The sequence below is a fragment of the Pavona decussata genome, unplaced genomic scaffold, assembly GCF_977016875.1.
Source record: "Pavona decussata unplaced genomic scaffold, jaPavDecu1.1 SCAFFOLD_383, whole genome shotgun sequence".
Taxonomy (NCBI): domain Eukaryota; kingdom Metazoa; phylum Cnidaria; class Anthozoa; order Scleractinia; family Agariciidae; genus Pavona; species Pavona decussata.
In genome coordinates this window covers 945,416-962,034 of record NW_028145756.1, presented here as the reverse complement: position 1 = coordinate 962,034, position 16,619 = coordinate 945,416, and the positions used below count along the sequence as shown (strand labels likewise).

General features: G+C 36.4%; 1 protein-coding gene across 5 annotated transcripts in view; it reads left to right on the top strand.

Annotated features, from left to right (window-relative positions):
- Nucleotides 1-1,123: 1,123 nt before the first annotated feature.
- LOC146451866 (uncharacterized) overlaps nucleotides 1,124-16,619 on the top strand; it is a 44,212-nt gene continuing 28,716 nt past the window's right edge. Inside the window, exons 1-11 of one of the 5 annotated variants that reach the window (XM_085098553.1) lie at nucleotides 1,124-1,242; nucleotides 5,128-5,311; nucleotides 5,384-5,455; nucleotides 6,244-6,315; nucleotides 7,514-7,573; nucleotides 8,625-8,699; nucleotides 9,436-9,513; nucleotides 10,653-10,724; nucleotides 11,583-11,657; nucleotides 12,831-12,902; nucleotides 14,274-14,339. In XM_085098553.1, coding sequence (XP_084954679.1) covers nucleotides 5,142-5,311; nucleotides 5,384-5,455; nucleotides 6,244-6,315; nucleotides 7,514-7,573; nucleotides 8,625-8,699; nucleotides 9,436-9,513; nucleotides 10,653-10,724; nucleotides 11,583-11,657; nucleotides 12,831-12,902; nucleotides 14,274-14,339 — 812 coding nt within the window. In that variant the 5' untranslated portion in view covers nucleotides 1,124-1,242; nucleotides 5,128-5,141. Of the gene's footprint in view, nucleotides 1,243-3,103; nucleotides 3,315-3,817; nucleotides 3,840-5,127; nucleotides 5,312-5,383; nucleotides 5,456-6,243; nucleotides 6,316-7,513; nucleotides 7,574-8,624; nucleotides 8,700-9,435; nucleotides 9,514-10,652; nucleotides 10,725-11,582; nucleotides 11,658-12,830; nucleotides 12,903-14,273; nucleotides 14,340-16,619 lie in introns of those variants that run through there. The other 4 variants (XM_085098552.1, XM_085098549.1, XM_085098551.1 and 1 more) reach the window with 4 other exon arrangements.

Below are 16,619 nucleotides of genomic sequence, written 5' to 3'. Positions count from 1 at the left end.
TTCTAGGAAACGAAAGTTCGCCTTCAGGAATTTCCTTTTAGCTGTAGCACTTGATTTCCAAGTCTTTTGGCACGAACAACCCGGCTTAAAACTCAAAGAATCTGAAAGATGTCGTTGTTCTTGCTGCACAAAATGAAGAAACCAACTAAATGTAGAAATGGCGTGCTCAGCCAGTCAGGAGCAAGTATTTTTGGTGCTCGACCAATCAGGGGTGAGTAATTTTGCCCCTCGTTGAAAGCAAAATTAACTAAAAATGCCCTCTGTTTCGACCAATCAGCATTCAGTAATTTTGCCCTCTATGTTATAAAGTCCTTTCTTGGCTTCACCAAACAATTACACGGTTGTCGCAGATCAAAACTTTTTGTTGTGAGGCGGTGACTTTAGATGATGGTCGAGAGCCGCTGGAATCGACAACAATTTAAAAACTGTTCACATTTCTCGTTACTGAAACGTAAAACTTAGAGAGACATTTATTCATCTTGTTTACTTTCATGCTTCCAAATTCTTTTTGTTTGTGGAATCAAGAAAGAAAATAAAGAAAATCTTGCTCGAATTTAACTTAATTTGTTGTCTTCATTTTAAGCCAGCGACATCGACAACATGCAATTTTCAAGGGTCTTTTTATTACAATTAGCAAATTTTTCATATCTCACCTTCGAAAAGTGTCACCTCAGACTTAGCTGCATCTTCAGTGCCTTTTGGAATTGCATTTTGTTTCACCCTATTTACTTTCTTCCTCAGATCCTGAAAATTAGTGCTCCCGCTATAATCACCTTGGGCGACGTGATTATAACAGGATATGACGCAATCCTCGACCAATCAGATCAACAGAATCTCTATAATCACCTGAGGAATTATACTAATAACAGTTACAAGAGATATATGTAAAGTTGGTACTGTGACCGCAACAGCGTGGAGCCAGTTACTGCGGGCCGATATCTTTTACCACTGCACCATAAGGAACAAAAAAAATCGTCAGAGGTGTAAAATATGCGGCGGAATATTAATTAAAATTTCGGTTTTACTGATGCGGTCTCCAAGTCATGGAAAAGTACAAAAGTTTTATTTATGTGCGGCTTAACCAATTGGATTATGTTTGTGTTTCATAGTTTTGTTAAGGCGTAGAAGTTTTACTTCTACTGCAATTTTGTAAATGCGTCCCCTTTTAGTTCGAAATATTCTTCGGTTCTACGGCCTGTTTTTCTCTCGTGATGCAACCCTTCACATAATAGACTACTCGACGTTTAAAGAACCTCTGAACAATAGTCAAGTTGAATTGGATTGTTTCAGTGGTAGTTTGAAAGATAGCAAGCAAAGTCTAAGGGTTCGCAACTGGCAGTGGTGAGAAACAATGACATAGAAAAATCGTGTACATGAAAGAGTCACGGAATTTCCTCTAGTTCTCATTTCGTTTCAAAATACACCCGCTTTTAGATCCTAAAAGAATTTAAATTGCACTGACCTAAACAATTTCAAATGTAAAGAAAATTGTGGGTCAAAAAAAATGTGGCCAAATTTGAAAGGAACACTGTAAATATATTTTTACCCTTGCCAGATTAGGCTTTTTTTTTTTTTTGAAGCAACTCATATTTCGCTTATTTTCTTGGCATGCAATGGCAAGGCAGGATATATGAATAAGTAAAACATGCACTCAATGACACCAAGGCCCGCATCAAACGTCAAACTTCACATGAGAGGAAATAAACTGAGCGAATTGAGTTCATTATAAGTTGGACGTTTGACTCAGTTGGGTTTGTTGGATTCAACTTGGATCGATTCGGTTTTGCCGCTCTGAATTTGATTCGACGAGTTAGGTCGAGCTTTACCCTTTTGGGTCGACCTAACTTTCAATTTAGTTCGTCTCATGTGAAGTTCTACGTTTGAGCCGGGCCTGAGGAAAAATCGGCATTTTGAGTAAAATAGATTGGTTTGTCTCGTGACTCGCTAATAACTCGAAACTTTTCTGTCTGTCTGTCTTTCGTCAGCGAGAACTCGAATGTAAATGTTGTTCAAGAGTGTTTAACTCTCTCAGTAAACACATAAAATTCCTCTTCTTAAAAAAAAAAAAAAGAAAGATTTTTAACCAATACTTATTCTATAAGAATAATTTACTACTTTGCTTACTTATGATCCATTTGCTGCCTAATTTTGAATGTTAGTTGTATTCATTTCTTTTAGGTAGATTACCCATATGTGTTATACTTTTTGTTTTGTGTGCATTGTAATTCGCACGCAACTTTAAAGTTATTTCCATGTTTGGCTTCCTAGTACGTTCTTCAACTCTATTAGTTATTTTAGAAAGCCTGTACTTTCCATTCATTTAGTGTGATTTTACATTGGTGTATTCTTTTCAAGGTATTAGAACTGGTATTGATGTTGTTGTTAAGCATTGCACCCATATCACATGAGTCCCATGATTCGATCCCTTTCAAACCTGAGTGTTTTTTTTCTGTCGGGCTTTTTTTCACATATATTTTTTTTGCGTTGCTGTCTTTCTAACTCGGTCAGTTACGAACCTTTCCTTATCACGAGAGTGAATTATATCACTATTTCGTAGATGTGAACTACGGATGAAAGTTTACTTTCATCCGCTGTTAACATATGACGTTTCACATATTTAATTTTCATCAAATATTCATCTTCCACTGGTAGATTTTGAACTTACAAAATGACCAATCTCGAATGGCTTGAACAGGCCGTACTGCTCCCGATCAGGAGAACGTGTTCCGGTGCGCTTTGTCCCCAAGACAAAGCGGTTCGCAGATTTCTGCACCATTAAGTATCAAGACCAGTTGTAATCCTTTTCTCTGTTATGTTTTCTCTGTTATTTGTGCTTTAATCATATTTATATTATTATTTATCTGAATGTCTTTATACCGTAGTGTCTTGTACTATTGTAACTGACCATCCTTGTAATTCAGCCTTTTAGGCTGCGAGAGGGATTCCAATAAACTATTATTATTAATATTATTATTATTATTATTATTATTATTATTATTATTATTATTATTATTATAGCTCGATTACCGTTCAAACCTTGTATTTTTTGTCAGGTTTTTTCTTCATATTATTTTTCATGTTTCAGTTAACTTAATCAGTTTCGAGCCTAACCTAGAGTGCAGCTGAAAGTCATTAGTTCACTGGTTCCTGGTTTCATTCCCCTCCCCCAACTGAGAGGAAGAGGATTCCTCAAAGAAGGCACAGAACAGTGCTAGTGAGTGAGGTGCAAGCTCTTTTACTATCTTATACGTAATCATTGAGTAGGGGTGAAAGAGCGTCAGGTACGGTCACAAGCCCGGAAGCGGCTTTACTTAGTAGGTTAAATATGGTATTTATTCTTGTCTCTCCTTTGAGTTTTTTCTCCAGCTTTCTTCCCTCCTTAAAAACTAGCAAACCTTGCTTGGGTATTTTTATGGCTTCTCTCAGCCATTCTGCAAATCTCTCCTCCACCGCACCATTTTGTCACTGAAATACTGAAGAAGGTTGTTTTAAATATTGTCGCGTGGCGTGCGTTTCTCAAAGGTCCCAAAACATTTCGAACCCCCCCCCCCCCCAAAAAAAAAAAAAAAAAAAAAAAAAACTATTTCAAGTTCACCAGGCTCATTTCCAGAAACTTGATTTTTCACAATTTTGAAAGCTACAATATGGTAAATGTTTCAAGATTAAAGCCATTGGGATAGTTTACACTAGAAACTACTACTAATCGATAAAAAATGGATTTGAAAAATATTCCATGGGATCGAAACTATTCGGGAGTTTTAGCAACGGGGCGACTGGTCATTTAGCAGCCATATGCCCCTGAATGAGTTGAAGACTGAAAACATTATGCAAGAGCTCTGGTAAAGGCTTGTTACTTAGAATAATGACGGGAACTTTGATCATTAGAGTGTTGCGAGGTTGTAAATTCCAATTCTGCTTCGACGTACTTTTCCTGCTTGTGGCTCTGAATAGCTGATTGTTATATATTCATTCTTTTCCATCTGATCGGAAGTAAGTACAGATGACGACTTCAATTCGTACCATGTGAAAGTCAGACTAGCAAGGCTAGCTTGTTCTCTATCGTCTACCATAAAGGATATTGCTAATGATACTCGTATTAATTCTTGTACACATGACCCAGGAACTCTGAAAAATCGTTCAAACAACGACCGTAAACAGGTCCTATTATGGTTTCAAGGTAAACAAAACAGTGAATGTTAAAACGACGAAATACCTTATTGATTATGGCTGGAATTATGAGTTGAGATTAAGGTTGATGATCAGCCATTAAAAACGAAGCACTTTATCTAGGATGATGAGACCCTAAACTAGCTTACAGGAGTTTGGTGATTCTTGTAAAGAAGTGTCCTCTAGTATTGGAGCCCTAAAACGACTTTCTGACCTTGCACCTGAACATGAATCGAACGATGTGGTGTAGTATCAGTATTGCCGTATGGATGGGACTGCTTCGGAAAATTTCTATCTGGCAGACTCCAGAAATTGAAGAATAAGGCTTATAGAATTAATACTTCCCATCATAACAAAACGTCTGTGAATATTTCACGTTCTAGTTTCGAATCAACATGTAATGCTCATTCATACAACTCAAGAGGCATCTCTAATGTTTATTCCACGACTTCACACTGTGACTTCTAAGTGCATTTTTGTATCTAACTTTAATAAGTCTAGGTAAGCTATTTGATAGATTTAGTTTTTATTTTTCAATGTTTTATAATTTACTCGTACTGACGTGTTTAAAAAGAACTTTTATTTTCTTTCAGTATGATAACTTGGGTTTAATTTTGTTTTACTGGATCTTCAAATGCAACATCCGAGGCACTGTGAGAGAAACAAAAATGGCAGGGTATTTGAACATTTTTGATCATAGTGCAACCAGATCTAGAGCCTAAGGTTGACTTCGTTAATAAACCTCAAGGGAAATAACTGAATGAGGAATATGCTAAAATGAAACTTTCGTGTATCATATGGAAAAACTTGAAGTTCGAACCTCCAGAAAATTTAAATTCATTTTCGAATAATATTTCCTTCCGGTGTTTATTTACGAAACTTACTCGCTAAACTAGTAGTTATTCTAGGACTCGCTTATCGTCTGTTTATCGACGGTTGTGTTTGTTTTTCCATCAACAGGCGGAACATAAGCCATGTTTGTTTTTCTGAAGTTAATAGTCTTGCTACTGTGGATTGTGGTATTCTGTGAAGGCATTCATTGCCCAAAAAAGTGCACCTGTAGCCCATTTGGAAAACATACTCGAGTAACATGCATTGGCATTGATCAAGTACCGATGGGGATTCCATCAAGCGCTGTGATGCTGTAAGAATGTTTTTATTGGTTTATCTCGATACGTTGTCTTTTACTTATTGCTATGTCGGTTGTGTCTTGTAGACAACTTTCAGGAAATTCTTTACAGTTCGTCCATGAAGGTGCCTTTGCAAATCTTACTTCACTTAGGAAAATGTAAGTAGCATATGGAGGTCATCTGACATAGGGTGATTATTTGATGTTTGGTCATGTACAAAGTCCAGTCGTTCCACACCCTAAGGCCAAGTTTTTAAACCAGCCAATTTACACAGTAGGTTAAGCCCGAGATAAAGATAAAGTGCCTGTTGTAATTAATTTTGTCACCACTGAAAGTCAAATTTCTTCCTTATGTTAAAAGACATCGTAAAACCGCCTATTACAGTTGGATGGATGAAATGTAGACACAAAAATATGAACGGTTATCGCACTAATCACTTTACGCGAATCTCCTCTGGTTTCACCTGTTAACAAAAGTTAACTAAAACTAAGTAAGATTTGGTATTCAACCTGTCGCGAGCGTTGGACTAACAAAATATCGGAGGTCCTGAAAGGAGTCGAGTCACTGACTCTCTGCACTTCTGTCGGGTGTTCTAAGTACTGAGTTACTGGGAGACTCCAAACAAGCAAGGCCATTTACCAAGTTCGTATGGACATTTTTTCTGTATAATGCTGGGATCAACAGTTTTCAAAGCGTATGTGCATTTGTAAACGAATAAAGATGGGAAATATTTCAGCTAAGAAGAAAATCCTTTGTCTTAAGATAACTAAAACTGTTATTGCAGTAGTAAAAATTGTTCAATCTCTAGCGTAGAACTTCATGAAACTGATCCCTGGTATACACAACGATCGTTTGAGACTGTTGCCGTGGCAAATGTCAAACACGAAGCAATATTTTACAAAAAAGATACGTTAACCTTATATGTGCTTTATTTTGTTGTTTTCAGAGATCTTTCAAGCAACCTCCTGAAATTCATTCCACAGAATACCTTCAGGAATTTAAAGTCACTCTCAGTCATGTAAGAACATGTAAAGTCTGTACCTGTTTTAAACACATCTTTATGTAATTCAACTGCTATTTCTACTCAGTCTGTTACTACATTTTACGCGTGACGAGGACACTTAGACCTGTAAATTGAGAATAGTTTTCAACTGCGCCACTCTGTTGAAGACCGCTCAAAGACCTAGTTCTCATTTGGCACTCCACGTTCCTGCGACATAACCTGTGGTGCTATCAGTTGACATCAATTTTCTATAAGAGAATTATGTATTATCCAGTAATGACACAGGCAAACTGGGAAAAATAAATTCCGATTGCTCCTATTTGGAGTCGAACCTAAGACCTTCCGATTAATACCAAATAATGTTAGATGTGAATGAAGCTCCTAGTGTCCTTGAGTGAAGCGTCAATAAGTTTTTTATTTTGTAACTGTTCAATTGTTTCCGTATAACCAAATTTTAATAATCTGAGTTTGGCGTGAAAAAAAAAAAAAAAAAAAAATGCCGCTGTTTCCCTAGTCCGTCTTTGCTAAAGTAGCAGTAGTTTTTGTACCTAAAGGACGGTGCCTACTAATACCGAAGTATTTTTGTGCAGTTTATGACTATGTGGGGTAAGTAGACCTAAGCAAGAGCTATTGGAATTCAAAAAGAAAATTGGGGATAACCACGCATTTTTCAGAGATAACTTAAGCAATAATGTCTCTAAAAAGCGCCAAAATATAAAGCAATGTATGGGATTTTTCCCTAAATTGAAGCTTAATTATCAATGCATGGTTACCCCCAATTTTCTTTTGAGATACCAAAAGCATTTGCTAAGTTCTGCTTTCTCCGTAAAGTTTTAAACCACGCAAGAATATTCCTGTGTTAGTAGGCACCACCCATAGGAAACCCGGGTATCTGGCGATGCGCAGAACGTTTTCGCAGTTCCTAACCTGTGAGCATGGGCCATGCACGTAATTAGACATTCCAGAGCTTTACTTTAAGTTGAACTATATCTATCCCACCATTCATTACATTGCAAGAAGGTGTGATCAGCATGAAGTGTTCGTATGAATTTGACTGGAAATCTTACCACTTTCGTCGCCGTTATGTCGCAGGGACGTCTGGAAGTTCACTTGGTGACTTGGTCCGCCGGCTACTCCAGCAGCGTATAATTATACGAGAACCCTGCTTAAGTGTAGCAGTTACTAACTTGACTTTCACTTTTGTCCAATACAGTGACCTTCATAACAACGCCATTGAAGGAGGATTTTATCTCCCCAAAAATGTCAAGCGGATGTGAGTTTTGATTAAATGCATTAATATAACACAGATGAATAGCGATAAGTCATACAACTGTTGATCTCAAAGTTCTACCTGGACCATGTCAGTTAACTATGCAAGCTTGCACGGAAAACGAATTTGGACAGCAGCATCTGTCAACTTGCATGTAATTATTGGCGGAATGTTCAGCTGAAAAGATGAAATGGTTTATGATAGTATATACAAGCGCTATAGGGTAATTATGCAGTGTACAAGAGTGACAGGCCTGCACGACTCCCTAGTGTGTGTTTTAGCCTTTTTTTTTATAGTTTGGCTCTCACGAGTATATCTTTGATCGACCGCCCTCTTTTGTAAGATATGAGGGGCGGGTCTTTGTAGATTTCTTTGAGCAATGGTTGTTGCTCTATTAAGTGCCAGTCTTTTAAGAGGATTTGTTTTAAGTTTGGCACTGCTGGGTGGTATTGTGTTACGAAAGGCAAGATTCGTTTGTTCTCCTTTGGTTTTTGAAGGAGTGCCAGTTTCATATGAGACACTCGAAAGTGTGCTTCATCAGATATACAAACACCTCGAAGTCGTGGATGCGCCTCGTTTTTTAAACCTACTTCTCAGTGTCTGGATGTCTGATGAAACGCACCTTCTCGTGTTTGATATATTACCTTCCCCTCCCCTCCCTATTCATGCTGCCGTCCTCTGTTGTTTCCTTTTTACTTTTCGATAATTATTGTAGGCTATCGTGATGAAATATTTCATCTGAGTGATCAACTGAGATTATAAGTTAATTTGGCCGCCGTAAAGGGATTCCAAAGCTGACGTCTCCAGGGTTATCTCAGCTCATCAGTTTCGACTCCTCCACCAACCCACTGATAAGAGTCCCCTTATCAAACTTTTATCCTATCTTCCTGGTAATACGACCAAAGTTTTATCTCCCATCGATGTTCGTATTAAAAGGAATACACATTAAATACAAGGGTTGGTGTGCCTTTTCAGGTCTTGAGCAATGTTTCTAGCCTCTTTAACACACTCACACGCGTATGTACTGTAAGAGCTATGCCTTTTTATCTTCTAGCAATCTGCGAAAAAACGCACTGTCATTTGACAACCTTAAAGTGATTTTGAGAGGCTTAAAGGAGCTGTCATTCTTGTAAGTGAGTTTTTCCCATTACTGATGACATTCATTATTAATGCGAGGTTAAAACTATAATGTGCTCTTTTAGTTAGCCATGATAATGGGACCACAAAGAGAAAAAACAACAACAACAACAAAAAAGAAACAACAACAAAAGGACTCCCCATGCAATCAAAAGCATTTCGGCGGTTCATTTGTACACCTATTACTGTGGAAAGAGTGACTACAGTTGGCTACCGATTTTTTTGTTGCCATAATATTTAGGAATTTTGCTTAGTTACACTGTTGTCTCATGATCTCATTCCGTCAAAGGAAACAACACATCATAAAGTATCAGCCTCCTTATATTTTCCGACATATCTCAGGCATTTTTAATGAAACAAAAATGTCCTCAAAATGTCAGGATATTGGAGCATTTTTTGTTCAAAGTGGAAGTAAGCCTAAAATAAGATGAGCTCAGTTAATAAAACTTAAGGGAGATTGTTGAATAATTTTTGACACTGAAAATAGGTTGTTAGATTAAAGGAGTCGTGAAAATAAAAGTTTTTACACAACTTGATCACACCTGTACTACGGAGGGCTGTTTAAAGAAAGTCTGACTCATGACTTCTGTGGTTTAAAGTCACTTCTTTAGAATTTAGAGTAAAATTCTACTCCCCAAACAAACTTAACAAAATTTTAATTTTCGATGCTAATAACAGTTTGACTTAAGCTAAGATAAACTTAATTAACTTTGTTTTATTCCCCACAGGGAAACTGATTTCAATAGACGCGTTGGACCTGTTGTTATGTCAGACATCTTTGATGGCTTTGAAAGAATGGTATTTCTGTAAGTCGCGTAGAAAATAAATATGAGGATGAATATACAATGGGGAGAACTGTCATGAAGGGGCCAAAAAACCATTGCTCCAACGCGATGCGGTAAACGTTGCGATAATCAATCGGATGCAATAATCGGTGCGGTTGCTAGAAAATTGAACCAAGAAAATACTACAGCAAAAAGGGCGAACAAAAAATAGACAAGAACATAAAAATAACAAAATAAGCGAAATGAAGAGCTAAAGTGATACTTACAAACGTTATATGGCCTTTTAAAACGGACAAACGAAGCGATGCAGAAAAAAACTTAAAACTGTATTCTCGAAAAACACAAAACGAGAATAAATAAAAGAGCAAAGACGCGAATTTATGCTAATGAACTACGGAACGATAAACGAAATTATGCAGAAAAAACTAACAGAATAATAATGAAAACGACATACAAGCGTGACACAAAAAAATGTTCCTACAAAAAAAAAAAAAAAAAGGAGATCGTTTAAAAAAGAATGCAGCCGGAACATGTCATTTACGAAAATGTTTTATGTTCAGTTGCACGGATGTCCACAACGGCATAAAGCTTATTCTCCCTTCATTAAATAGTTTTTTCAACATTCTGCTTCTAAAACCCGTCCCCCAACCCGTCTTAAAGGAATGCAGATGGGGAGAGCACTGTTAAGCTCAATGCTCTTATGACAAGATCCAGGAGCACACTGGGAGTTCAGATGTGCTTAGATTTCGACTTAAGCGCGAGACAGTAAGAAACACGCGCTTGAGACTGTCGACTGTTTTAGGAAATGCTTAAAGACTCATTTTTTCAATATTGCTTATTACATAGGCGAAGCTACAGTTCGGCTTCGTTTAGTTCACTTTTCCCGAATTATGTTAAATTGGTATATTTGATTCTTGGGTTTGTCCTTCTTGTTAATCAGTTATACGAAAATTTATGCAATGCGCAATTGATAATTTCTCCATGAAAATTGGGTAATATATCTTGTTAAAATTCTTCGTCGTCTTCTTCTTATTTGTAGCTATCAAAAAAGATACTAGCAATTCCGTGTTACTACTCTGACGGTATAACAACAGAGTGATAGACCAGCGTGTGTCTTCAGGCTTTAATCCATGCTGACCATTTAAATTATGCATGTGTAGATCCCTGAGAGCCTGCACCCTAAAGTACATCGAGAGCGGGGCATTTCGAGCGATGAAGCATCTGATTTACCTGTAAGTAGATTAGCTATTAACAAATCAGAGCAAGTGTTTGGCGACTTAAATCCTGTTTTTTTTCCTTCAGGATTTCTTTGGGGATTGAAATTGGAAAGTGCAATTCGTTATGGGCAGTGAACTTTGAAGCCCTTGAAATCCCTCTGAATACAAAGTCCTTGAAAGTAAATTTGACGCCGAGATATATACTAAATAAAAATGAAACAACAACAGCAACAACAAGTGCTTGATCACGAAGAGATTAGACCTCACTATTTTTATTAGATTACTTTTTTGGGGTTGCAAATAGCCGGCAAATAGCCGTAGTAGTGTAAGAGTGGAGTGTGGATCTTCCTGAGCCCTGGCTATCACTACCAACTGAAGCACCAGCGCAAGCTAAAAAGACGATCAAGAATTTTGTCAAGGCAAGGAAAAAGCTGTGCCAGTGAAATTATAAAGCAAGAATAGATTTGTTAAAGTTTGTGACCAGTAATCGCTACCATTGTAAGTTTCATCAGTTGTTGCTTTATTGTAATAAATATCGTTTGTGATTGAATTGCTGGGTTTCACACCTTTTGATACACGTCCGTAACACTGTGACTGCGCTTGTGCTAATTCTTGAACAAAAGATATATCGAATCCGTATCTAGGTTGACGCAACTGCTATTCTGTGTATATGACGGCGCCTTTACTAGCGTAAGTAACTCAATCAGCAAAATTGATAACTAATTACCTAAAAGAAAAATGAAAAAGGATGGTGATCGTTTTCTTAAGATTTGTATCGCGCCTGAATTTCTCCCACGGCGTTTGTGTATAATGGTTTTGGTTCATGCAAATTGAATTTACTACATATTTCCTTATGGAAACGTTTCTTTGCAGTGACCTTGGAAACAACCAGTTGTCTCGCTTACAGCCGGGAGCATTGGAAGGACCTGGTGATAAACTAATTAGTTTGTAAGTCACTTAATCTAAAACAATTCGTATCATGGAGACCTCAATTTAAACTGTTACCATAGGCTATTCGTGGGTCTTATCCATCGTTAGAGTAAATTTGTATTTATAATAATAGAAAGAATTGTAAAATGTGCTGTTATAACTCTTTTTGTAATAATTAGTTGGCATTTCTTTGAAGGATACGACCAGTGTTATATTTTTGTTTTTGTGTGTGTGTTTACAAAAAAACTTTGTAATGTGAAGTATTGTAATTATATCTCAATAATAATAATAATAATAATAAAAAAATAGGCTATTCGTGCAACTTGTCTCTCAGTTGTGTCCACTGTTTCGTGCCTTTACGACACCCATTGACGAAATGTTGCTTAGTGAATTGAACATCCCTCACAACGTTTTTGTTGAGAAAAGTTTAGTAAGAAATGAAATTTGATTCTAATCCGTGCAACACTGGCTGATTGTGGTGTAACATTAGCTTTATAATGTCACAAACGCGAGGCTTGCTCCAAAAATTGGCCGATGATTGCGGGTCTATCTGGCCCTGCTTGCAGATTGTAAGAGGGCTGTGATCTCGAAAGGGAGGCCAAGATACTTTTTTTTTTTACATAAGGTGAAAAAGTGAGAAGCGAAACGAAAAGAGAAGAGGAATTATAGCTATATTTAGGCGGAATTCAAATTACTTAAGTTATCCAACTCAACTTAGTATTGTTTGAATAAAGCGCAAAACGGGTAAAAATATGCCCCAATATTCAGATAGTTTGTTGTTTGTGCAACGAAAAATGGCGCGTTATTAGCACTGAGCACAAAACCAGTTGGCTGCAAGACTTACTACCTGTCGCATATCAAATTTTAGAGTCAGTTGTTTGTTATCACCATCATCATCATCATCATCATCATCATCATCATCATCATCATCATCATCATCATCATCATCATCCTGGCATTAGTTTATGTTGGATAATAGATAGCTATCCCATTATATACCAATTAATTTTAATTAATGTTGGTGAATATTCATTTTTATTCATTGCTTGTTTTCATTTCCGACTTACCCTGCGGGATTGCATAGCAAACATGTTCATAAGATAGACAAACTTGTTGAATTATACATTTCTTTTGCCACTTAGTGTTTGTTTGTTCTAGTGTTTTTCTCCTGACATTTTTTACTCACGATAGGTTCCTGGAGAATAACAAGATTTCTACGATAGCCGATGGCACATTTGAAAAATTCAACAATCTCGGCAAAATGTAAGTTGATACACACGCGACAGCCAGTAGTTAGCCATTTCGGTCATTGAAACAGTTATGTCAACGATAAACTGATTTAACACAGAACTTACTCCAAAGTTTGTTGAATTTGAAGATCTCGGACAGCATTAAGGCTATAAAAGGGGGGGGGGGGGGGGGGGAGGGCGGTAGTAAGGTGCAAACAGTAGTAAAGGAGGGAACAACTTCGGAATGACAGCGGGAACAAGGGAACAAGGGCCCCTGAGATAAATAAATAAATAAATAAATAAAGAAACAAATAAATAAAGAAGTAAAGAAATGAATGAATGAATGAACGAATGAATGAACGAACGAACGAATATGAATGAATGAATGAATGAATGAATGAATGAATGAATGAATGAATGAATGAATGAATGAATGAATGAATGAATGAATGAATGAATGAATGAATGAATAAATAAATAAATACAAATATCCTTTTCGCTAGCGGGAACCGTGGTGGTTGCCCAATGGATCGCGACTCCGGGCACGAGGACTGCTGCTGGAGTACCATTTCAACGAAAAAAAAGGGATTTATAGGGTGAAAAAGAATATATCCAAATTTATATATTGTAAACCACACTTTCTATTCATGAATTGTAGTCATATGGTACAGTACTGGGTAACAAACACAACACGTAAATCTCAGACAACGTTTCATTATTACTTCCCTTTATGGTGGAAACTTCAAACGCTCTGATGGTCTTTCGCTGCTCTGGTAGAGGTTTTGGTCTATGACAGGGAAACATTCGAGCACTCTCCAGATCTGTTACAGAAGAGTGTACTAAAACGGGGGAAGGGGGGTGAACCATTATCTACTAAGTTAAAAGAGTACACTTGTGCTGCAAATATATGGCGAAAATGAAGTCCCCCAGCCATCCTCTACACCACCTGCTTCCCAGCCCAATACTGGATGCGCCTAATTATTACACCTTAAGGCAAAAAACACAAAAGTATTATCTTTTCGGAACATTCAGGTCTGTAGGTATACTGGATGCGCCTAATTATTACACCTTAAGGCAAAAAACACAAAAGTATTATCTTTTCGGAACATTCAGGTCTGTAGGACAAAGAGAGTGGAAAACTTTTTTACATTTAAATATTTTAAGTGATTCAATTGTAATTATCATTGTTATAACTGTAAATTACTATACGTTAGATAATAGTTGCCTTAAGATTGTAAATTGTACGCGATAATTCAGTTCTTTTACTGCAAGAGAGTGTTTTAAGAAACTATATTTAACAGTAAAACAAAGAAAAATAATACATGAGAGCTGTTTTTAATATGACCATTTGATGATACAATAAACACAACTAATTCGTGGTCTCATTATTATTTTGTCTCCACAGATCTTTGAAAAAGAATCTGTTGATGTCGGTGCCAGATTTGACAGGTCCGACTTTGTTTACACATCTGTAAGTATTTATTCAGTATGTAAATAATAATAATAATAATAATAATAATAATAATAATAATAATAATCATAATCATAATCATAATCATAATCATAATAAATAGGTTTTAATAATTTTTTTCTCCTTTTAACTTGCAAATAACAATTTGCTTAAGAGATAATTATAAATATATTTTAAAAAAAATTAATGATGATGATGACAATTTTTTAATAGATCTCTTTATTAAAAAATTCCAAGCAAAATTGATATTTACAAGTTAAAAGTAGAAAAAAGAGCTATTAAAACCTATTTACAATTCAACTCGATTAAAAAGAGACTACTTTCAGCACAATTTTTTTTGAAGAGAGAAAAAAAGAAAATGTCATGAAGTTACAAAACCTTTCTTATTTGTAATAAAAAAATCACATGATCACATTCTGACTAAAAAAATATTTGGAAGTAAAACTAAGGTCCTTAAGGAAAAACAAATTATTAAAAATATAAGCGGATAATATTCAGTCATTGGAAAAAAAAAAACTAAAATTAGGGAAATTAAGAAAAGATAAAAATCTAGGAAATTCTGGCGGTCACATTCTCAATTGTAATGTCTGTGTCCTGAAGGGGTACATTTCGTCTTCTCCCTCTGGAACCTGTAAGGCAGAGGAGAGCCGAGCGGAGGATAGCAAAAGATACTTTTGCTCTGAAGGCCCGTTTACACGACCGAAAAAATTGGAACGGCTCGGATAAAACGACGAACGGCTCCGACCAAATTTGACGTGTAAACGGTACTTGACCCGTTCCAGTCTTATCCGTTCCGTTCCTAAAAAGGTCCATAGGCGGCTATGGACCCCTTTCGGAACGGAACCGATAAAAAACGGTTCCGTACCCACATTTTTGTTTCCTTTCAACGTGTAAACGCTCGACCTTTTTTCGGTACCGTTCTGTTACGTTTTTTCTCAGCCCGTACTACTCCACGTCAGCTGCTTAGCGTACGTCACAAGCTCCTTTCGACTGTGAAGTGCGATACAAGGGCTGTTAATAGAAGAACCGTAAGCCTTGTTTTTCTCCTAATTCGGTACATTCTCTCAGAAGCATTTTTTTGAAGAATCGCTCGCGCTGTCAAACGTTAATTTTGTGTTTTGTTCTTCAGAAGAAACCAGAAAAGTACTTGTAAATCCATGATAGTCAGAGATACGCACAGTGAACTGTATGTGTAAGCGCATATGAACAACTAATCGAAGCAGTTTTGTTTAATTATTGCGGGCTCTATCGTTATCGAAGAGAACGTGTAAACGGTCTAGTAACCGTTCCAAGGGGCTCTCAAGTACCGTGCCTTTTTCTGTTAGGTACATTACAGAATTTGTACGTGTAAACAGGAGATTTCCTCTGGAACCGGTACTTGTTTCTAACAGAGCCGTTCTTTCTCTTTTAACGTGTAAACGGGCCTTTAGCCAAGACACGGTGCTGGCCTGGTCCCCTCCCTTCTTAATGGCGAGTAGGTCAGCTATCTGTTGTGGTATCTCTTACATTTTTTCTGCCATTCCGCCCGTGGAATAATAATAAAGATAATAATAATAATAATAATAATAATAATAATAATAATAATAATAATAATAATAATAATAATAATAATAATAATAATAATGAGATGATAAGATAATAAGCTTGATTATGGTGTTTCAGTCTATGAAGCATCGCCACCAGAAATCACCTCTATACAGTGTTTGTTGGATCGTTGCCATAAACGGGGGTACACCTCTTTCCCTGTTACCATTGTAAATTGGTTGGAAAAGTCAGATAAGCGCTTTTTTAACAAGTTAAGCAAGGACAAAGATCACCCTTTATTTCAATCACTTCCTAAAATCAATCCAGCTACACTTACGCTTAGAGGGGTCAAACCTACTTTTCAAAACTGCAATACTAAACGCTTTAAAAACTTTTATTAATAGGCTTAGTTTTAATTATAATCTAGCTTTTAGTAATTGATGGACATAAAAATGTTAACTTTTGCACCATTGGTTTTTATTCACTATGCAACACGTGATATGTATCTTTATCAGTGCAATAAAGATTATTATTATTATTATTATTATTATTATTATTATTATTATTATTATTATTATCATTATTATAAGTATTATTAATCTCCTCATTAACATATCTTAAGCAAGTTGCTATTTACAAGTTAAAAAGTTCTAATTGTAAAACATCCAACTTACATTAGAAAGTAATTAGCTATAAAGCATAAATTATGCCAGAAAATAATCCAGGAAAAATTCAGAGTAGAAATCTCGAGACACA